At 49.0% G+C, this 23,709-nt stretch overlaps 1 protein-coding gene across 2 annotated transcripts in view; it reads left to right on the forward strand.

Annotated features, from left to right (window-relative positions):
- tacc1 (transforming, acidic coiled-coil containing protein 1) overlaps positions 1 to 23,709 on the forward strand; it is a 145,282-nt gene that overhangs the window by 17,029 nt on the left and 104,544 nt on the right. Inside the window, exon 2 of one of the 2 annotated variants that reach the window (XM_068001195.1) lies at positions 2,217 to 2,417. The exons of the other annotated variant lie outside the window; for it this stretch is intronic. Within the exon in view, the coding sequence (XP_067857296.1) occupies positions 2,217 to 2,417 (201 nt within the window). The remainder of the gene's footprint in view (positions 1 to 2,216; positions 2,418 to 23,709) is intronic. 2 annotated transcript variants of the gene reach the window in all.

Raw genomic sequence — 23,709 nt, forward strand, 5'->3', positions numbered from 1 at the left:
GTAGTCTGCTCCCAGGCTTGGGAAAGCAAAATCAACTGGGGGGTCCCTGCTTCAGCTCGCACATCCCGTGACTCCTGCCGGAGCGCACGCCTGTGGGAAGTTGAGTTGGAACAGGATCAGGGTGCACCATGCTACTCCTCGTGGCCAAATATCCTGCTGCTTCCTCACTCCGCAGGCTGAAGCGAGAAGAATGGTCTCGTGGGCCAAAGCTCTGGAGAGGGACTTGTCAAACTATTCCCCCGACAGGAGGCAATACCTTCAGGAGGCGGCAGGGTGTGGGGGAGAAGATGGGCTCAACCCCCCCCACTCCCCCACATCTGTGTTCAATCAAATGTATGCATGCAATCTGCTGTTTGCAATGACCCAATCCTGCGACCAGGAGCACACTGTGCAGAGGTCTCGAGTGTGCATCATATTTTCCTGTTTTATATTCTTCTCTTCAACGTCACAATGTTTTTTTTTTATTTGTTGTGCAAAGTATCATTAGGATGGAAAAATTCTAATTCGAGCAAGTTCAACACTGAAGGGGTCCTGCAGGCCAGCTGTGTGATGCAAGAAAATATCTGCTCACATTTATGCAGTTCAGCAGATTGAGCCTCCTGGCAAACCGCTGATGTTGTGTTACTGTGATAACAGCGAATGTCCTGGTTTCACTTACATGTGTAGCCTACTTTCACTGCAGCCCCCAGCTTTCAGCTTTCCCTCTGTTGGTTTAAATATACAATAACGGATGGTCCGACTGAGATTCAGGGAAGTCGGTGATCCTGAGGGGAGCCCAGACACGTCTGCAGTTCATTCCTGCCCACCCTTCAACAGTGATTTTCATGAACAAAAAAAAAAAATCCGTATTTTCCCTTGCAGAGCTGCAATTGGGATGTGTGGACTGCGTAGGGGAGGTGGTGATTACTGGCAATGATGAACAACAGCTACATGATGCCAGAAGTGGGCACCACAAAGAGCAGGAGGGGTGCAACACTGCAGGAGACGCACAGGGACAGAGGTTTGAAGGAATGTAGAGTGATGGATATAAAGGGAGTAAGGTGTCATCTTGGCTCAGTTGGTAGCATTCTCCTTTCTGAATCAAGAAAGTTGTGGGCTGAAGGGATTTGAGCACATAATGGAGGCTGACTGTTCAGTGCAGTCCTGAGGGCACTGCTGCATTATGGAAGGTGCTGTCCTTTCAACCAGATGTTCAACCAAGACTCTGTTCAGGCGGACATTAAAAATCCCACGGCGCCCTGGCCAACATTCTTCCCTCAGGTTAACTCTGGGGCTGGCCAGGGAGATCAAAACGGCCTTTTCCAAGAGTTGTACTTTCCTATCCTCCTAACTCGATTCGTTGCCGTGCACAAAATGACCGCAGTGTTTATCCAACTAACAGCACCAACTGATCTTCACAGTACTCCACTGTATGTGAAGCGTTTTGGGATGTTTCTGAGAGATGTGATAAGGCACTATATAAATCCAGGTTTTTTCTTTCACTATCTGGGTTTTTCTTTTGTAATAGTGGCAGTCCAGTGCTTCGTAAATAGAGGGTACTGGCTGTCTGGGAACAGATTGCAAGGCAGTTATCCATTTGAGGAGTTCAGGTGATGCAATAACCTGCTCTTGCATATTCGCAGCTACCTGAACTCTGATTCCTGATTATCATCCACTCACACCAATTCAATGGAGTTTTAAAAAAAAAATTGTGCCAAACCACAGCTCCGATACGGCCACACAATCGTAGCTCTCTCTATGCTGTAAGTGATTGTTGTTTTTCTATGCGGTTTATAAGTCAGTTTTGTACTGTTTGAACAGCTATAGGTTTCCCTGCTTTGGAACCCATTTAGGTTGGGTTGGGTTGGGTTGGGTTGAGGCGGCTGTTTTTCAAAAAAATATTTCAGGCTCGTTCAAGTCGTTCCAAGCGCAATTGGACTTCACAGATATCATCTCATGACATAGGACCTTATCGGACAATGGGTTATCTCAGACTTTGAATTAAAGGGGAATATGTTGTTGGCCAACTTTTTAGACATCCCTGTACGATTTAGATGCAGTCTTTTTTTTTCCAATCCTGAGGGAATTTGCATTGATATTCTGCCCCCATGCATCTGCACCTCTGTCCGCTTGCCTCTGAGAGGGAGAGCAAAGGCCCCTGTCGCCCCTTGGGTTCTGTGCCACTCAAACAGGCCTGGGTCGCCTTGCCTGCTGAGATTTTTCCTCTCTCGTTGCAGGGACACAGCCGGCCTCCGCTCGACACCCCCCGCCGGATGGCACAGCAGGGATCGGCAAGTCACCTCTCTGGGTTACTGTGGGGGAGGGAAAAGCCCGCCTCCCATCACACTGTACCGCACTAACTTGGAACATCACTGCGCTGCGTCGCCCTGCTGCCTATTTCAGTGCGGTTCAGCCTCTGAGGAGATTTCCTCTTTCAGGTACCACGTGGTGAAATAAAAGAACTTGCCATTTAAATCGCGCCATTCACGACCTCAGGTCGTCCCAAAGCTCTTTACAGCCAATGAAGTACGGTTCACTGTTGTAACGTAGGGAAAAGCGGCAGCCAATTTGCACACAGCAAGCTCCCACAGACAGCAATGGCCAGATAATCTGTTTTTTAGTGATGTTGGTTGGGGGATAAATATTGACCAGGACACGGGGAAAATTCCCCTGCTCTTCTTCAAATAGTGCCGTGGGATCTTTTACATCCACCTGAGAGAGCAGACGGGGCCTCGGTTTAACATCTTATCTGAAAGATGGCACTTCTGACAGTGCAGCACTCTCTCAGTACTGCACTGGGAGTGCCAGCCTAGATTATATGCTCAAGTCCCTGGAGTGGGACTTGAACCCACAACCTTCTGACTCAGAGGCGAGAGTGCTTTCAACTGAGCCACGACTGACACATTTTATTTATTAATTATTTATTAGTAAGACCAGAACTGAGCCTGCAATGAACAGTAATGTATTGACCCACCCCGCCGCCCACCTCCTTGAGTTATTCAACCTCAGTTTCAAGAGAAAGACTTGTCCAACTGCCAAGCTCATGCAGTCTGGCCTCTTTGTTGGGCTGGAGCCACTGCTCGGACTCCTCCCCACCATCTGCTTCGCAAGCAAGTGGCGGACTTTCATTGGGAACCCAGTCAGACTGCCCTTTGTACTCAGTAAACAATATCATTGCAACAATGTGGACGTAGCGAGTTAATTCCCACCGCAGCTCTCGACAAGTGGAACTGTTTTGAGACTGCAAGGGTCGTTCCTGTTACTCCTCCAATTTTTTTTTAAGCTCCTTACTCCCCTGCTGGTCAGAGCACAAGTGGTTGTCTCAGCACCTCACCCCAAAAGGCAGTGCTTTCACTGAGAAATGAGTGTAAGGGTGCTATTCAGCTATGGAAAGCATCGCTGTCGAAATCCTAACCCCGTCCACATGTTCACTGCGCAGCAGGGGTCGATGAGAGTTGTGATCAGGGGCCCGAACTTTGGCCCCTTCCAAGACGGAAAATACTGAGGCCAATTTTGTGACCTCTCGCTGCCTCATCCGCTGAACAAATGAAGGATTGAACTTTGAATCCTTCCAGTCTGTCAAGTTCACTCCGACAGAACGCGGTGCATTTAGGTGATGTGGGGGGGATTGAGTTACAATGATAGTTCAAATTAAAATGCCTCATCGTCCTCGGGCTGCAAATAGAAATGTATCCTTGGCCTTGTGTTTATTTTTTGTGCTCTGTGATCTTCAGCACGTAGATGAAAGAAAAAAGGTTTGGAAATGTATTTTTCATAAACCTGGCAGTGGAAGGTTGACACGCACGAAGCAAGTTTTGGATCTCGGGCACACAGTCAAAGGGAGGCAACGAACAGAAATTGACGTTTCTCCCCATGGAAAGAAAGGGGAAAATAGGCAGTGCTGCTGTCAGACACCATGGGGAGGGGTTGAATTCCCTCCATTTAGTTTGAGTGGGCAGAAAACCTGGCCCCATATTGGGTAACTGAAAAAAACAAAATTCCAAGTAAAAATAAGCTAAAACGGCATGCTTCTATGATTTAATTCAAGGTTCAGATTACAAGAAGGACAGCAGGATGAGAACTATCAGGAACTGGAAACAGCTCATCTAACCTTGGAAATAGAGCAACACATTGATCGATGTTGGTCTTGTTAAAACACTCTGCTGTTGATTCCAGTAGTGCTATCAAAGCTTCTTGGCAGGTGGTCACTGGTCTGTGCCTAACCATGAATCACCTTTCTGCCCATTTGTTGAAAACATTATATCGAAGCAGTGTGCTCACCTTAAAAGGACACTGTAATTGCAGTGGGCAGTGATCGAGCAGATTCCTTCCTGAATTGCCCTGTTCTGAATACTGGTAGAACTCTGCCACGTTGCAGTATAGTCCAGTCATGTTAATTCAAAGTCATTCATCTTTGCTCAAATTACGAAATTAAAAGTGATTTGTGTAAGATGGCACCGGAGGTGGGGGGGGTTATTTTGTCGCAAGAATTCAATTCGAATTATTTGAATTTAGCAACTTCAAATTAAGAGGAGTCGACTGTGCTCAGAGATGGCAACATCTGGAACTCTGAATCTGGAGGTCAATTCAAAATTGCAAAACTGAGATTGATAGATTTTTCTTAGGCAAGGGTATTAAGGGTTATGGAACCAAGGCAGGTAGATGGAGTTAAGATACAGATCATCCATGACCTAATTGAGTGGCAGAACAGGCTCGAGGGGCTGAATGGCCTACTCCTGTTCCTAGGTTCCTTCCTATAACATGGCAGAGTTATATCGGTGGAACAAGATTTTCCGTTTGGTGCGCATGTTGACTTCTTGGGGAAAGTTATCGACAGGAGAAATTTCACCCCAAGTATTTGCTGCAGTGAAGAATTTTGTAATTTTCTATGTTTTTTTTAACTTTTAGAAACAGCAGACTCCTCCGCATACCGACATGGTAGCACACCTTGCAGTAATGACACCACTGACTGTACATGGTACTTATTTAAACTCTAGGCATATGGGAACAGAAGTAGGCCATTCATCCCCGGGAGCCTGTTCCGCCATTCAATGAGATCACGGCTCAGCTGCACCTTAACTCCATTTGCCCGCCTTGGCTCCATATCCCTTAATACCCTTGCCTAGCAAAAATCTATCAAAGCCAGATTTAAAATTATTAATTGAGCTAGCATCTACTGCTTTTTGTGGGAGAGAGTTCCACACTTCTACCACCCTTTGTGTGAAGAAGTATTTCCTAATTTCTCTCCTGAAGGGCCTGGCTCTGATTTTAAGGTTATGTCCCCATGTCCGAGACTCCCCCAACAGCAGAAAAAGTCTCTTTCTATCTATCCTATCAATTCCTTTCAAGATCCTAAAAACCTCAATCAAATCACCCCTTAACTTTCTATATTCCAGGGAATACAAGCCTAGTTTATGTAATCTCCTCATAATTGAACACTTGGAGCCCTGGTAATATTCTGTTGGATTTCTGAGTATTGTGCACAAAGCTCTTGACCGTCACTGTCGACATTCAATGAAACTTTTAAAGGGGGAACGATACTGGATGGAACTTCTATTATGTGCTGAAATTACCTGGTTTTAGATGCTGCTGGTGAGATTTCAGACGGTTCTCTTATTTATGTGATGTGGAAATTTGAGAGATGGCTGAGTCCCAGCGAGATGACATTGTGCGCTGACATTGTAATCTTCTGACAGATGACACCAGCGCTGGATCTGTCTGCCTCCTTCGCACTGCAGTCTGCAAAATAATAGAGAAGCAACTTCATGAACTAGAGGCACATAAAAACGAGCAAAAGCAATAACAACAACTTGCATTTATATAGCACCTTTAAAGTAGTAACAAGTCCCAAGGCACTTCACAGGAGCGATTATCAAACAAAATTTGACACCGAGCCACATAAGGAAAGAGATGGGTTTTAAGGAGTGTCTTCAAGGACAAGGGTGAGGTGGAGAGGTTTAGGGAGGGAATTCCAGAGCTTATGGCCTGGAGAGCCAAAGGCACGGCCACCAATGGTGGAGCGAATAAAATCGGGGATGCGCAAGAGGCCGGAATTGGAGGAGTGCAGAGATCTCGGAGGGTTGTAGGGCTGGAGGAGTTTACAGAGATAGGGAGGGGGCGAGCCCATGGAGGGATTTGAACACAAGGATGAGAATTCCAAAATTGTTTAATTGAACTAAATTAGCTTCAATTTGTTGGCCTCGTTTGGTCCTCTGCGGCAGCTTTGAGAGCTGAATGAGGTGTTCAATGGCAATACTTTCCAATTACATGTCCAGGCTGAGCTGGGTGCATAAAATTTAAGGTCACCCTGAGGAACCTCTTGAACTCTCAACCAGAACCACTGAAGAGATTGTGGCCTCCTGACTGAAAAGCTCTAGACTGCAGGATAAGATCTTATGCTAACTTTTGAAGATCTTTCCTGTTCTGTTTATTTTCTTCTCTTCTGAAGGCACTGACTCCTGCTGGGTGACAGCCATTCTTCATGGGTAAGCCTGGATGGTGAGTGCCAACAGGTTATTCAACCACAGAGGACAGAACAGCCCAGCCTGATCTCATTCTCCTCCACTGTCCACAGTTTAAACAGGAGTCATTGCAAATTGGGAACCCTGAATGATTTCCCTCCCCACCCCTATCTCCCCCTTTGCGAAGGTAAGCTTACTCAATGTAAATCAGGAACTGAATCAGTGATCTTCTGGGACTCAGTGCGACATTGTACGTTGTTTTTACCCACTGGGCCACTAGGGGGAGCTCCCTGCATGTTTCTTAATCATAGAACACCATTTGGAGCCAAATGCTGTGCAAAATTCATTTATATCTTCACAGAGAAACTCTAATGGAATTGTTAGAAAAGAAATTACTCTTCCATTCACAAGCTTCTTTATGGGGGTATTTTTAGCATTTCAGCCACTTCATGAAATGTGATATATGGCATAACTGAACAAACTTGTTGTATTATTCAGGTTATGCTGGGAAGCCGAGGAGGTTTTTAATTTTAGGGTCCATTCCCTAAAAAGTGTCGGCTGACCTGAGATGCAGGTGACCTCCCCACTTGCACCCGTGTGTCCAGGTTACAGACAGGCATTTTTTAATAAGAGCCTCGTGAAAGTAGAATTAATTTGAAGGATATGTTGAGATATTTTATTAGGAGGCTTTTCTCCACTTCATTGGAAAGTTTTATTTTGGATCAATGTTGAAAATGCGTGGAGCAGATTCACTGCTTGAACTGGTAGTGGAAAGTGTTATATTTTGTAAATGTTGACGGAGGATACATGGATTAGAAAGCGAGCTAATCTGTCTAATGCCATAAATGAGCAGGATAGCAATTGTGATCAGCGGCTCATTACTAAGGTTTGCACTTTTCAAGTTTAATTGCACTTTGGACTAAACTTGACGCAATATTAGTTTTAATACCAGCTGAGTTTGCGATGATGCTGATTTGTGAACGAGAATGTGCTTTCTCCATTACAACTGATGAAAGACCATGGGAGCAGATGGCAGGACAGGGTAAAGGGAAAGAGAAACTTTTGTACCCTGAGGATTCTATACAAAGAAAGTCTCCTATGTCATTGTGCAACATAGAAGTCAAATATGTAATTTGGTCAGAATTGTTACCAAGTCCCTTTTATATGGCATTATAATACGACTAACACAGCTGTTCCATGATTTGTCTGGAGATTTTTGTCTTGAACTGTTTTATATACTAGTAACTGCATTCCAGCAATGTGCCTGGGTTTATGTTAGAATTATAATTCTTGCTATCTATCATGATTGGGAGGCAACATAGACAAGTTGGGTGAGTGGGCAAGAACGCGGCAGATGCAGTATAACGTGGGTAAATGTGAGGTTATCCACTTTGGTTGTAAAAACAGATGCTCAGTTTGGGTTCCGCCAGGACCACTCGGCTCCAGATCTCATTACAGCCTTGGTCCAAACATGGACAAAAGAGCTGAATTCCAGAGGTGAGGTGAGTGTGACTGCCCTCGACAACAAGGCAGCATTTGACCGAGTGTGGCACCAAGGAGCACTAGTAAAATTGAAGTCAATGGGAATCGGAGGGAAAACTCTCCAGTGGCTGGAGTCAAACCTAGCACAAAGGAAGACAGTAGTGTTTGTTGGAGGCCAATCATCTCAGCCCCAGGACATTGCTGCAGGAGTTCCTCAGGGCAGTGTCCTCGGCCCAACCATCTTCAGCTGCTTCATCAATGACCTTCCCTCCATCATAAGGTCAGAAATGGGGATGTTCGCTGATGATTGCACAGTGTTCAGTTCCATTCACAACCCCTCAGATAATGAAGCAGTCCATGCCCGCATGCAGCAAGATCTGGACAACATCCAGGCTTGGGCTGATAAGTGGCAAGTAACATTTGCGCAAGACAAGTGCCAGGCAATGACCATCTCCAACAAGAGAGAGTCTAACCACCTCCCCTTGATATTCAACGGCATTGCCATCGCCGAATCCCCCACCATCAACATCCTGGGGGTCACCATTGACCAGAAACTCAACTGCACCAGCCACGTAAATACTGTGGCTGCAAGAGCAGGCAGAGGCTGGGTATTCTGTGGTGAGTGACTCACCTCCTGACTCCCCAAAGCCTTTCCACCATCTACAAGGTACAAGTCAGGAGTGTGATGGAATACTCTCCACTTGCCTGGATGAGTGCAGCTCCAACAACACTCAAGAAGCTCGACACCATCCAGGACAAAGCAGCCCGCTTGATTGGCACCCCATCCACCACCCTAAACATTCACTCCCTTCACCACCGGCGCACAGTGGCTGCAGTGTGCACCATCCACAGGATGCACTGCAGCAACTCGCCAAGGCTTCTTCGACAGCACCTCCCAAACCCGCGACCTCTACCACCTAGAAGGACAAGGGCAGAAGGCACATGGGAACAACACCACCTGCACGTTCCCCTCCAAGTCACACACCATCCCGACTTGGAAATATATCGCCGTTCCTTCATTTTTGCGGGGTCAAAATCCTGGAATTCCCTGCCTAACAGTGGGAGAACCTTCACCACACGGACTGCAGCGGTTCAAGAAGGCGGCTCACCACCACCTTCTCAAGGGCAATTAGAGATGGGCAATAAATGCCGGCCTCGCCAGCGACGCCCACATCCCATGAACGAATAAAAAAAGAGATGAGGAGTGGGACTAATTGGACAGCTCTTTCGAAGAGCCAGCAGAGACACAATGGGCCAAATGGCCTCCTTCTGTGCTGTATCATTCCATGATTCCATATACCCAGGAAGGATAAAAGGCTGAGTGAACTCTGGCTGGGATCTAAACCCAAGACTTCTGGTCCCAAGCCTGACCAAGGCACCCAACCCATGAGAGATGCAATGTCAGACTGGTGGAGAAGTGTTGAGTGGAGTCCAACAGTGGTCAGTGCTTGGGCTACCATTGCTTCCAATCTGCATAAAGGACACACACTAATTGCAAACCATTGACAAATCTGTTGCCGACAACATTAAAATAGAGAGAACAGTGGAGACAGAAGAAGTAGGCAAAGGTTTTCTTAAGGATTTAGGTCAGTTCTGCATTCGGGAAGGAAGATAAATGACAACTGAAATTTGACAGTGATAAACGTAAAGTAGGGCACATGGATCAAAGGATGTGGGACAGAAGTAAACAATGAATGGGACTGACTTGCTGCAGAGAAACTTAAACAGGAGTAAAAGGAGACATGTCACTTTCAATGGTAAGGATATTAAAATAGCTAATGCAGTGGAACCTCCATTATCCAGACTCCAAATACCTGCCATCTGGAATATCCACCAGAGCTTTTGAGGAGAAAGGTCCTTGTGTACGATGTTGCCTCATTGCACGGCCTACAAGCCCTGCCTTCAGGGATCCTCCCCGGCACCACTGGGGACCTGTGGAGTGCACTGGGCGGTGCAGTGGCCTTGAATGTCCTCTTGAGCCACTTCACACACGCCCAGGCCCCTTGCCCATTCTGCGGCCTGGAGGAGGATACTTTTTAACATTTGCTTGCGTTGCCAGAGGTTGCAGCCTCTGTTTAAAGGGGCTGCTCCTCAATGTCTGGCTGCATTTTTTTTTAGCCCTACCCTGCTTCTCTTTGGTCGCCTGATGCATGGGGAGGTGAGCAGACCAAAGGACCTGCTCCTGGGCCTGACTAAGACTGCCGTCTGCAGGTCTAGAATCCGCTGGGACAGTCAATCCGAGTGCTTGCCTTTCTTCCGTGGCCTTGTGCATGGTTGGCCTGAAGAGGGACCAGGCAGTGTCCACCAGTACACTAACAGCCTTTCCGGGACTGGTGTGCACTGCTGGATATGGGTTGTTTCCTTGATGTCCAAAATAATACTGCAGTTGAATATTTTAGTTTTGTTTGGGCCAACTGCATTCTTATACAATGTTTTGGGGGGCACCGGGTTAACCTTTACTGGCCCTTCAAAAGAATCCCAGCCTGCCAACCACATGCTGCTCCTGTCTGACATAGCACAGCCCAAGGAAGACTACATTCAGTTAATGCCACTTATTTTTGTATTCGGCTTCATTCCCGTTTAGTAGCGGGATGGGAAACCTCCCGCCCAGCGCTCCCTCCGAGCGAGGAATCGGCTGAAAAAAGCCTGAAGGGGAAGGGAAAAGATGGACTCAGACAGCTGCGTTTCTTTCATCTGATCGAGAAACTGTGCAATTAAAACAGAGCAGGGAAGTCTACTTTTCTGTGTCAGATTGGACCAGCTGAACCCAAATAACGGGTCTTGAAGGGTCACAAGCAGCAACTACAACTCCTCTGGAAAGGGGAAAGATGAAGACAGAGAATCATAGGGTTGTAAGCATTGCACAGCTGATTGCTGGGTGTCAGTCCCTCAAGCCCATGAAAGAGATTCATTGTGGCATTATTTTTCCAAAGGATATTTGTGAATATGTTTGCATAGAATAAGTACAGTGCTACCTTATCAGGCTCTACCAACTTTCACTGGGATGAACAGCACTGGATGTGCACATTGCTGATTCACTGTTCGTGATAGATGATCTTTATTCTTTTTACCAATCACGAGAAAGGGTGTGTGTGATTTAATGATCACATATCTGCCCTCAGTTCCCTTACTATTTGACCAGGATGCTGTGGGACAGCCGATCTCTTTCTGACGGTGCAGAGGACTTGAAGCTGCTGCTTGTGACCCTTCAACGGCTATCGTTTGGGTTCAGCTGGTCCAAATCGGAGAGAAAAAGTAGGCTTTCCTGTTCTGTTTTTGGTGCGCAGTTTCTCAATCAGATTAAACATGAACAGTCCTCTTCCCCTGCATGACATGACGGTGAGGAACTTCAACCCCTCTCTCAGGTCAGTCTGACATCTTTTTATGCAGCAATTTGGATCCTGCTATTCTCTCTGCTGGGACATTGATGAATTGAACAGGGAATTGAATTTTGTTTTTAAAAAAAATAAACACCACCAACAATGCTGGTCTCCTCCCTTTGTTGACCTGGGATGATTGGGATACTCCAGCCCAGAGATGTGCACCCAGTCAATTTGGCCCTTGAAACCCAGGCAACTCAGGTCCTATTTGCACCAATATTTCTTATTTGCCCGTTTGAATTTTGTGGGACTGTTGGATAAATCTTCAACCAGAACACCAAGACCCATTTATATCAGCAACTTGAGAAATGTACTAAATTATGGAACGTGGATTTAAACTAAATACGTGGCCCTCAAAGCCCCACAGTATACATCTGTGTGCATCCGAATGACAAAAGATTGGGTGCCCCTGCTTTAGTTCAATAACCTGTCTGTGTGCGGCTTTGTTTACCACACCAAATCCCTTTCATCCATCACCCCCCGTGTCTGTCGACCTACAGTGGCTTCCGGTCCAGCAACGCCTCAATTTTAAAATTCTCATCCTCGTGTTCAAAGCCCGATGTGGCCTCGCCCCTCCTTATCTCTGTAACCTCCTCCAGTCCTGCAACTCCTGGCCACTTGGACATCCCCCACTTCCTTCACCCCTCCATGGGCGGCCGTGTCTTCAGCCATCTGGGCCCTAAGCTCCGGAATTCCCTCCCTAAATCTCTCTGCCTTGCTCTCCTCTTTTTAAGATGCTCCTTAAAACCTACCTTTAGGTCACCTGTCCTAATGTTTCCTTATGTGGCTCGGTGTCAATTTTTGTCTGATTACACTCCTGTGAAGCGCCTTGAAATGTTTTACTACATTAAAGGTGCTACATAAATGCAAAGTTTTGTTGGATAAATACCAGTCTAGAAACTTCTGGATGCCCTTATAGCAATATTCTGGAGGCTACTGTCTCAAGAAGTGTGAGTTAAAGTGAAGTAACCAAGAAACGATGTGTGGAATATTCGGTTCCTGCACATCTGCCCATGGTTAGGGGGGATTTTCTGTCTGTATTCAAACTGTGCGTGTGTTAACAAGAATGCAAAGTGTGTGTTAACAAGAATTCAAAGCAACAGACAGTCACTAAAAAAGTTTGTGTCAGCATGAATGTTTATGGCCAACTGTTTGATATTTTCGATGACTGATTAAGAGTGACGTTGGAATAACCAAATAGTTACCTGGCACATACATCAACTTAAGCGACAACAACCTCCGAGTACAGAAGGAAATGAGCTGGGTATTCAGACCTCCCATAGGTCAGGGTACACGGTCACCCTGGATCAAGGATTGAAACAGTTACAGAGACAAGTGGCTAATGTTTGAATAAGGCAAGATAAGTTAGATATGTGTAAATATGCAAAAAAATATATAAAACTTAATAATATTCAAAGTAAGGAGCCACGAATGACAAAACTCTGCCAACTGAACTCCAAATAGTGCCCAAAACGTCACGGAGATCTCCAAACTGTTGCATGATTCAGTTGCACAGATTTTTCGGCTGTTCGAAGTTGACAAACATATTGCGCAAGGAACAGCAGCTTCACCCACCTGAGCATGGTCAAGGGGCCAGTGAGCAGAGGGACCTGCTGCGTTAACGCCCAAACAGGAGAGGCTGCAGAGTTGTAGGGAGTCACCCCCCCTCCTCACGGTGGCACCCGCTATTGGGCTCATAATGCTGACCTGAGACGGGGGACCCTGTGGAGGAAAGCAGCATGCTCTACCTGATCTTTTGCACATACGGTCAAGTTTGGGTTCCAAGGTAGTGCAGACTTGCCTATGGAAGCTGATTGTTGTGGAGAGCACAAATAAAGAGAATCGGGAAGTAGCTGAATTACAACGCTACTGTTTTAACGGGAAGTAGTTCAATAATTTGTCCCAGATCTCCTCCAGTTTCAAAACAAGTGTCAAATGCCTGAAAACATCACTGACTCACACTACGAATCCCCTCAAGGCAAGAGTGTTGACAGTAATGTAAGAAAAGAACTTCACCAAAAAACTGAAACTCATCCAAATTTGGGTGGTTCGTTGAGGCAAGTCCAAAAGCAGACTTTGCTCAAAAGCAATATTGCAGGAAAAAAGCTGGACAACCACTCCATGTGCAAGTATTCATCTGAAATATATGCTCTTGCATCTACTGGTTCAATTTTTATTTAAATGGCCGGCTACAGGACGTGATTTCAGAGCTGTCAAGCTGCTCTGTATACAAAGCCCGGAGCCGAACCATGATTTTTTTTTTAAATCGCTCACCCTCGAGTCCAGGACTTGATCCTGAAGGGGACAGGGGATTGGCTTGGCTATCCTGAGAGTTAAAGCTGAACAACTAAATGCTGTGTTTCAGTGCCCTACCTGAAGACAGGATTCTAGGCACGATTACAAGGCCTGCCAGCGCGCTGTGACCCTTTAAAAACACGGAAAGCAAGGGTGACAAAATACATCTTATTGATGCGGTCTTATTGATGCAGTCAAGGTCCTAGTGGGTCCGTGCAAGATCAACGTCTATATGTTAAGCATAGACCCAGATTCCACAACAAGAGGATGTTGTCTCAAGCTTCGAAAGGACAGTTTGGGTTTAACGACTTTACACAGAGGGTGGTGAATGTGTGGAAGGGACTGTACGGGGAGGCAGTGTGATTGCATCAGCAAATCCAAGGGAGAGTTGGACAAGAACCTGAAGAAAAACTTGATCAAGAAGTATGAGAGGTTGAGAAAGTGGTTAAAAAGGCATATGGGATCCTGGGCTTTATACATAGAGTACAAAAGCAAGGAAGTTATGATGAACCTTTATAAAACACTGGTTCGGCCGTAACTGGAGTATTGTGTCCAGTTATGGGCACCGCACTTTAGGAAGGACGTGAAGACCTCAGAGAGGGTGTAGAAAACATTTACTAGAATGGTTCCAGGGATGAAGGACTTCAGTTATGTGGATAGACTGGAGAAGCTGCGGTGGAGGCAGACTCAATTGTGGCTTTCCAAAGGGAATTGGACAAGGACGTGAGGAGAAAAAATTTGCAGGGCTATCGGGAAAGGGCGGGGAAGTGGGACGAAACGGATTGCTCTTGCAGAGAGCCGGCATGGGCTTGACAGGCCGAATGGCCTCCTTCTGTGCTGATATTTGATGATAGACACCGGGGACTGGCTGGAGGGGCTGCAGTGAGATTTCTCAGCTCTGTGCATTCCCACGTTTCTAAGTTAGTAACATGATTCAGGAATATATTTTCCTCTGTTTGCTACTTTTGCATGATATGCAAAGTCTGCATCTTCATGTAAGTCAGCTGAATGAGGAAAGCTCAGGGGATGAATGATTGCTGTGAACTCTTCACCCTCACTCTGCTCACTGGTGTTGGCTGATCAGACATTCCTGCCAGGTCACAGTGCCCTCTTGTGTTCAATTCATGTAATTAAATTAATGCAACTTTCTTTTAAAATTTGTTTATTTTTTTCCCTTTCCTGGTTCTTCCGCTTTGCCTGAAATATCCATTTTATTTTTGTTAATTTAATTTTTAAAAAATACAAATTTTCTATGACCACATAGTTTCTTGTACAACTTTTCTGCTTGATTCCTTCTTGTTTTTTACATTGTGATGTAAAGTCTCTCAATTGTCTTTCTTCCATTCATTCGTTTCTTTTGTTCTTTTTCTCTCTCCCTCTGTTTCCTCCTTTCTTTCTGTAACTGAGATGAGGCTCGTGGCAAAACACGCTGTATTTTTACGATCACCATCGGACCTTCTCTCTGGCCCCCGCCCTCCCTCCCTCCCACCTCAACGAGTTCCGAGCTGGGCACGATGCTGAGCCCTTCTGTCGCTGCCTTTTGTTCACACTGCGTGAACTGCTTCTGCCTGGGCTGGGTTATTGCACTCTTGCTGCGTCAGTTTCGGAGTTTACTCACTTGAAATGCGCGACGTGGGCTCAATGGGGCGGGGAAACAAAGCAAGATTTGGGGATTGAGAAGAGCTGCTTTTCACTGGACATGGGATTAGAGGCCAGAGTTCCAGTTGACCAGTTTGCACCGTGCCGGCGCAATGGGCCGAATGGCCTCCTTCCACTGCAGTGATTTCTCTGGCTGTGTGACTGCAAAGCCATTTCTCCAACTGTTCATCATTCGCAGATTTCAGGGTCATGGTTGGATGCCCACAGTCGGCGATCTGCGAATAGCAAATTTGTGCCTTCAGTTTAAAAAGCCCAACGCTCCACGTGAAAATATCATCAACGAAGTTTTCACGGTTTACCAGAAGTGTTGAGACGCTAACTCCTCACTGAATCATTTTGCGATGTTCCATAGCACAAAACACACTGCTTTTTGTTCCTTTATCAGCAGAGTAACTCGAGGTGACTGCAGGCTAGTCAGCCTAATGTCAGTGGTGGGGAAACCTCCAGAGACCATAATTCGGGAAAAATTTGCAGGGCGATGGGGAACGAGTGGGCACCAATTGGTTAGCTCTTTCAGGGAGCCGGTACAGGCACGATGGGTCAAATGGCCTCCTGTGCTGTAAGATTCAACGATTCTGGCATAACTGGATAAATCAGGTGCCACGCGGCACCTCCCCCATGCCCCTTCCCCCACCCCCCCCCCCCCCCCCGATATTTTCTCCCTTCCTCTCCCGAAAGCAATGACACAAGCCGGGGTTCGATTCTATGGGCACTGGCAGCCTCCCTCTACCTTGCCAAATGAACAATCTTCATGCATAAGCCTAGGTATTGAGCATCAGCAGGCTATTCGACTTTAGGGGGCATCACAGCTGAGCCTCACTGACCCTACGCACGTGCCTGTTTTCCTTTAGGGATCACTGTGTTGCAATTTTTGTTTCTCCTTCCTAGTCAGGGGGGAGGAAGAGCCCATTGGAGTGTCCCCGGCGTTGCCCGGGCAGAGAGAAACTCGCTCAGCAGAAACCAGGCATAAAGTCTTGGGCCATCCTGGTCTGTTAGGTCCAGTGAGCCATTACAGTGACGAAGCTGGCTGGTGTTTTGGAGACAGAGTCCAAGGTTCTATCCCCGTGGTTGCAACCACAGCTAAATTTTCCCCTCCCCGAGTCTGGGGAGGCTGAGGCGAGTTGTTGCATCCCCACCCCTATCCTGGGCAGAGATCAGGGATCTGTCCTGAGATCCAATTGCTTTGCATGGCGTGACACCACGCCCATGAAGCCATGGGCTTTCAAATCATTCCGGAGTTGGAAGTTGGATTTTTAAAATTCTCATCCTTGTTTTCAAATCCCTCCATGGCCTCGCCCCCTCCCTTTCTCCGTAACCTCCTCCAGCCCTACAACCCTCCGAGATCTCTGCGCTCCTCCAATTCTGGCCTCTTGTGTATCCCCGATTTTCTTCGCTCCACCATTGGCGGCCGTGCTTTCAGCTGCCGAGGCTCGAAGCTCTGGAATTCCCTCCCTAAACCGCTCCACCTTTAAGATGCTCCTTAAAACCTACCTCTTTGACCGAGCTTTCGGTCACCTGTCCTAATATCTCCTTATGTGGCTCGGTGTCAAATTTTGTCTGATAATCGCTCCTATGAAGCGCCTTAGGACGTTTTACTATGTTAAAGGCGTTACATAATCTCAAGTTGTTGTTGTATGAAGGGAGAGTCGCAATTTTCCATCCACCAAAATGCGCCATCAGAAAAGAGGCGGAAAATCCCAGCCTGTGTGTGCACAGATAACCCGGCCAGATACTGGCAAACAGAACGACAATTCTGATCATCGCCAACAGGTGATGTGGGATTTCTAACAAATTCCTGACTGTGCAGCTAGTTATTTAATTAGTTGAACAGCTGGTTAACCTTATAAGCCCCAGTCATTGACTTAGTGAACCTCCATTAACCTGTGCTTGGCTCAGAGCAGCTGACTTATCACGCGGGACCCTCCGTGATCCCTTTAATCCAGGACGATTCAAATCAACTTCTCCTGCAGTCTTTACTCTCTGACTAAAGCAGCCTTGTGAAACTTTTATTGGCTTTCCCCAAGACTTTAGGACTCCTGAAAAAGTATGTCTGAAGCCTTCAACTTTTGTTGCAGTGCTAGTTTTTCTACACAAAATCTTGGCACTGCTTTCAAACCGATTCTGATACCTCATGAATCCCAGCTCTGTACTGGAAGGAGGAAAACTATCTCTCTCTGCTCTAGAATGATGTGCATTCTGTTGCAGAATCCATACTGTCACACTGTTCTGCACTTTTTTTTGTCCTTAGCACAAGAACTGAGCTCCAACTGTGCCCCACTAGTGACAGCCATCCTGTGAGGAAGAGCAGTGGTGCCCGTGTTTATAAACCTGTCACAGTACAATCACTTCTGCCAAATGTGCAGCTGAATCTCCATATTAGGGCAGGTGGATCATCTTTAAACTGGCGCCATCTGTCAGCAGTGGAACTAAATTTCACATTCAGACACACAGCTTTACCGAAGTGTCACAAAGCTTTCAACCACCAACATGAATGGAGCAAAACATTCTGTCTGTAAACACCGCTCCGGCTGGCGAACTCAAACAGGGGTGATTTTGCTCCCAGACTGGAGCCTCACTAGATGGGAGGGCAGGTCAGAGATAGAACCATAACATGATAGGACCGTTTCTGTGACCCATTCTCTCCCTACGGTACCCATCGGAACGATTGTGTGACCCACTCTGACCCTGCACCAGGACTCACAGGACCGATTCTGTGACCCACTCTCTATCCCGACACCGGGACTCAGGACTGATTCTGTGACCCACTCTCCCCCCTATACCGGGGCTAATAGGACCGATTCTGTGACCCACTCTCCCCCCTATACCGGAGCTCATAGGACTGATTCTTTGACCCACTCTGACCCTGCACCGGGACTCACAGGACTGATTCTGTGACCCACTCTCCCCCCTATACCGGGGCTAATAGGACTGATTCTTTGACCCACTCTGACCCTGCACCGGGACTCACAGGACCGATTCTGTGACCCACTCTCCCCCCTATACCGGGGCTAATAGGACCGATTCTGTGACCCACTCTTCCCTATACCAGGACTCCTAGGACCGATTCTGTGACCCACTCTCCCCCCTATACCGGGGCTAATAGGACCGATTCTGTGACCCACTCTTCCCTATACCAGGACTCCTAGGACCGATTCTGTGACCCACTCTGTCCCTGCACCGGGGCTCATAGGACCGATTCTGTGACCCACTCTCCCCCCTATACCGGAGCTCATAGGACCAATTCTGTGACCCACTCTCCCCCCTATACCGGAGCTGATAGGACTGATTCTGTGACCCACTCTCCCCCCTATACCGGGGCTCATAGGACCGATTCTGTGACCCACTCTCCCCCCTATACCAGAGCTCATAGGACCGATTCTGTGACTCACTCTCCCCCCTATACCGGAGCTCATAGGACCGATTCTGTGACCCACTCTCCCCCCTATACCGGAGCTCATAGGACTGATTCTGTGACCCACTCTCCCCCCTATACCAGGACTCATAGGACCGATTCTGTGACCCACTCTGTCCCTGCACTGGGACTCACAGGACTGATTCTGTGACCCACTCTCCCCCGGAAACCAGAGCTCATAGGACCGATTCTGTGACCCACTCTCGCCCCTATTCTGGAGCTCAAAGGACTGATTCTGTGACCCACTCTCGCCCCGATACTGGAGCTCAAAGGACTGATTCTGTGACCCATTCTCCCCCCTATACCGGAGCTCATAGGACTGATTCTGTGACCCATTCTCCCCCCCTATACCGGAGCTCATAGGACCGATTCTGTGACCCACTCTCCCCCCTATACCGGAGCTCATAGGACCGATTCTGTGACCTACTCTCCCCCCTATACCGGAGCTCATAGGACCGATTCTGTGACCCACTCTCCCCCCTATACCGGAGCTCATAGGACCGATTCTGTGACCCACTCTCCCCCCTATACCGGAGCTCATAGGACCGATTCTGTGACCCACTCTCCCCCCTATACCGGAGCTCATAGGACCGATTCTGTGACCCACTCTCCCCCCTATACCGGAGCTCATAGGACCGATTCTGTGACCCACTCTCCCCCCTATACCGGGGCTCATAGGACCGATTCTGTGACCCACTCACCCCCACTATACCGGAGCTCATAGGACCGATTGTGTGACCCACTCTCCCCCCTACACCAGGGCTCATAGGACTGATTCTGTGACCCACTCTCCCCCCTATACCGGAGCTCATAGGACCGATTCTGTGACCCACTCAACCCCCCTATACCGGAGCTCATAGGACCGATTCTGTGACCCACTCTCCCCCCTATACCGGAGCGCATAGGACCGATTCTGTGACCCACTCTCCCCCCTATTCCGGAGCTCATAGGACCGATTCTGTGACCCACTCACCCCCCCTATACCGGAGCTCATAGGACCGATTGTGTGACCCACTCTCCCCCCTATACCAGGGCTCATAGGACTGATTCTGTGACCCACTCTCCCCCCTATACCGGGGCTCATAGGACCGATTGTGTGACCCACTCTCCCCCCTATACCGGGGCTCATAGGACTGAATCCGTGACCCACTCTTCCCTATACCGGAGCTCATAGGACCGATTCTGTGACCCACTCTCGCCCCTATACTGGGGCTCATAGGACCGATTCTGTGACCCACTCTGTCCCTGCACCGGGGCTAATAGGACTGAATCTGTGACCCACTCTTCCCTTTACCAGGACTCATAGGACCGATTCTGTGACAGACTCTGTCCCTGCACTGGGACTCACAGGACTGATTCTGTGACCCACTCTCCCCCCGAAACCAGAGCTCATAGGACCGATTCTGTGACCCACTCTCCCCCCTATACCGGAGCTCATAGGACCGATTCTGTGACCCACTCACCCCCACTATACCGGAGCTCATAGGACCGATTGTGTGACCCACTCTCCCCCCTATACCAGGGCTCATAGGACCGATTCTGTGACCCACTCTCCCCCCTATACCGGAGCTCATAGGACCGATTCTGTGACCCACTCTCCCCCCTATACCGGAGCTCATAGGACCGATTCTGTGACCCACTCACCCCCCCTATACCGGAGCTCATAGGACCGATTGTGTGACCCACTCTCCCCCCTATACCAGGGCTCATAGGACTGATTCTGTGACCCACTCTCCCCCCTATACCGGGGCTCATAGGACTGATTCTGTGACACATTCTCCCCCCTATACCGGAGCTCATAGGACTGATTCTGTGACCCATTCTCCCCCCCTATACCGGAGCTCATAGGACCGATTCTGTGACCCACTCTCCCCCCTATACCGGAGCTCATAGGACCGATTCTGTGACCTACTCTCCCCCCTATACCGGAGCTCATAGGACCGATTCTGTGACCCACTCTCCCCCCTATACCGGAGCTCATAGGACCGATTCTGTGACCCACTCTCCCCCCTATTCCGGAGCTCATAGGACCGATTCTGTGACCCACTCACCCCCCCTATACCGGAGCTCATAGGACCGATTGTGTGACCCACTCTCCCCCCTATACCAGGGCTCATAGGACTGATTCTGTGACCCACTCTCCCCCCTATACCGGGGCTCATAGGACTGAATCCGTGACCCACTCTTCCCTATACCGGAGCTCATAGGACCGATTCTGTGACCCACTCTCGCCCCTATACTGGGGCTCATAGGACCGATTCTGTGACCCACTCTGTCCCTGCACCGGGGCTAATAGGACTGAATCTGTGACCCACTCTTCCCTTTACCAGGACTCATAGGACCGATTCTGTGACAGACTCTGTCCCTGCACTGGGACTCACAGGACTGATTCTGTGACCCACTCTCCCCCCGAAACCAGAGCTCATAGGACCGATTCTGTGACCCACTCTCCCCCCTATACCGGAGCTCATAGGACCGATTCTGTGACCCACTCACCCCCACTATACCGGAGCTCATAGGACCGATTGTGTGACCCACTCTCCCCCCTATACCAGGGCTCATAGGACCGATTCTGTGACCCACTCTCCCCCCTATACCGGAGCTCATAGGACCGATTCTGTGACCCACTCTCCCCCCTATACCGGAGCTCATAGGACCGATTCTGTGACCCACTCACCCCCCCTATACCGGAGCTCATAGGACCGATTGTGTGACCCACTCTCCCCCCTATACCAGGGCTCATAGGACTGATTCTGTGACCCACTCTCCCCCCTATACCGGGGCTCATAGGACCGATTCTGTGACCCACTCTCCCCCCTATACCAGGACTCATAGGACTGATTCTGTGACCCACTCTCCCCCCTATACCGGGGCTCATAGGACTGAATCCGTGACCCACTCTTCCCTATACCGGAGCTCATAGGACCGATTCTGTGACCCACTCTCCCCCCCCTATACCGGAGCTCACAGGACCGATTCTGTGACCCACTCTCCCCCCGAAACCAGAGCTCATAGGACCGATTCTGTGACCCACTCTCCCCCCTATACCGGAGCTCATAGGACCGATTCTGTGACCCACTCTCCCCCCTATACCGGAGCTCATAGGACCGATTCTGTGACCCACTCTCGCCCCGATACTGGAGCTCATAGGACCGATTCTGTGACCCACTCTCCCCCCTATACCAGGACTCATAGGACCGATTCTGTGACCCACTCTGTCCCTGCACTGGGACTCACAGGACTGATTCTATGACCCACTCTCCCCCCGAAACCAGAGCTCATAGGACCGATTCTGTGACCCACTCTCCCCCCTATACCGGAGCTCATAGGACCGATTCTGTGACCCACTCTCCCCCCTATACCGGAGCTCATAGGACCGATTCTGTGACCCACTCTCGCCCCGATACTGGAGCTCAAAGGAATGATTCTGTGACCCACTCTCGCCCCTATACTGGAGCACAAAGGACTGATTCTGTGACCCATTCTCCCCCCTATACCGGAGCTCATAGGACTGATTCTCTGACCAACTCTCCCCCCTATACCGGAGCTCATAGGACTGATTCTGTGACCCACTCTCGCCCCTATACTGGAGCACAAAGGACTGATTCTGTGACCCATTCTCCCCCCTATACCAGAGCTCATAGGACCGATTCTGTGACCCACTCTCCCCCCTATACCGGAGCTCATAGGACTGATTCTCTGACCCACTCTCCCCCCTATACCGGAGCTCATAGGACTGATTCTGTGACCCACTCTCCCCCCTATACCGGAGCTCATAGGACCGATTCTGTGACCCACTCTCCCCCCTATACCGGAGCTCATAGGACTGATTCTGTGACCCACTCTCCCCCCTATACCGGAGCTCATAGGACCGATTCTGTGACCCACTCTCCCCCCTATACCGGAGCTCATAGGACCGATTCTGTGACCCACTCACCCCCCCTATACCGGAGCTCATAGGACCGATTGTGTGACCCACTCTCCCCCCTATACCAGAGCTCATAGGACTGATTCTGTGACCCACTCTCCCCCCTATACCGGGGCTCATAGGACTGAATCCGTGACCCACTCTTCGCTATACTGGAGCTCATAGGACCGATTCTGTGACCCACTCTCCCCCCTATACCGGAGCTCACAGGACCGATTCTGTGACCCACTCTCCCCCCGAAACCAGAGCTCATAGGACCGATTCTGTGACCCACTCTCCCCCCTATACCGGAGCTCATAGGACCGATTCTGTGACCCACTCTCCCCCCTATACCGGAGCTCATAGGACCGATTCTGTGACCCACTCTCCCCCCTATACCGGGACTCACAGGACTGATTCTGTGACCCACTCTCCCCCCTATACCGGGGCTCATAGGACCGATTCTGTGACCCACTCTCCCCCCTATACCGGAGCTCATAGGACCGATTCTGTGACCCACTCTCCCCCCTATACTGGGGCTCATAGGACCGATTCTGTGACCCACTCACCCCCCCTATACCGGAGCTCATAGGACCGATTGTGTGACCCACTCTCCCCCCTATACCGGGACTCATAGGACTGATTCTGTGACCCACTCTTCGCTATACTGGAGCTCATAGGACCGATTCTGTGACCCACTCTCCCCCCCCTATACCGGAGCTCACAGGACCGATTCTGTGACCCACTCTCCCCCCTATACCGTGGCTAATAGGACTGAATCCGTGACCCACTCTTCCCTATACCGGAGCACATAGGACCGATTCTGTGACCCAATCTCCCCCCTGTACCGGAGCTCACAGGACCGATTCTGTGACCCACTCTCCCCCCGAAACCAGAGCTCATAGGACCGATTCTGTGACCCACTCTCCCCCCTATACCGGAGCTCATAGGACCGATTCTGTGACCCACTCACCCCCCCTATACCGGAGCTCATAGGACCGATTCTGTGACCCACTCTCCCCCCTATACCGGAGCTCATAGGACCGATTCTGTGACCCACTCTCCCCCCTATACCGGAGCTCATAGGACCGATTCTGTGACCCACTCTCCCCCCTATACCGGGACTCACAGGAC

Source organism: Heptranchias perlo, chromosome 20, assembly GCF_035084215.1.
Source record: "Heptranchias perlo isolate sHepPer1 chromosome 20, sHepPer1.hap1, whole genome shotgun sequence".
NCBI lineage: Eukaryota > Metazoa > Chordata > Chondrichthyes > Hexanchiformes > Hexanchidae > Heptranchias > Heptranchias perlo.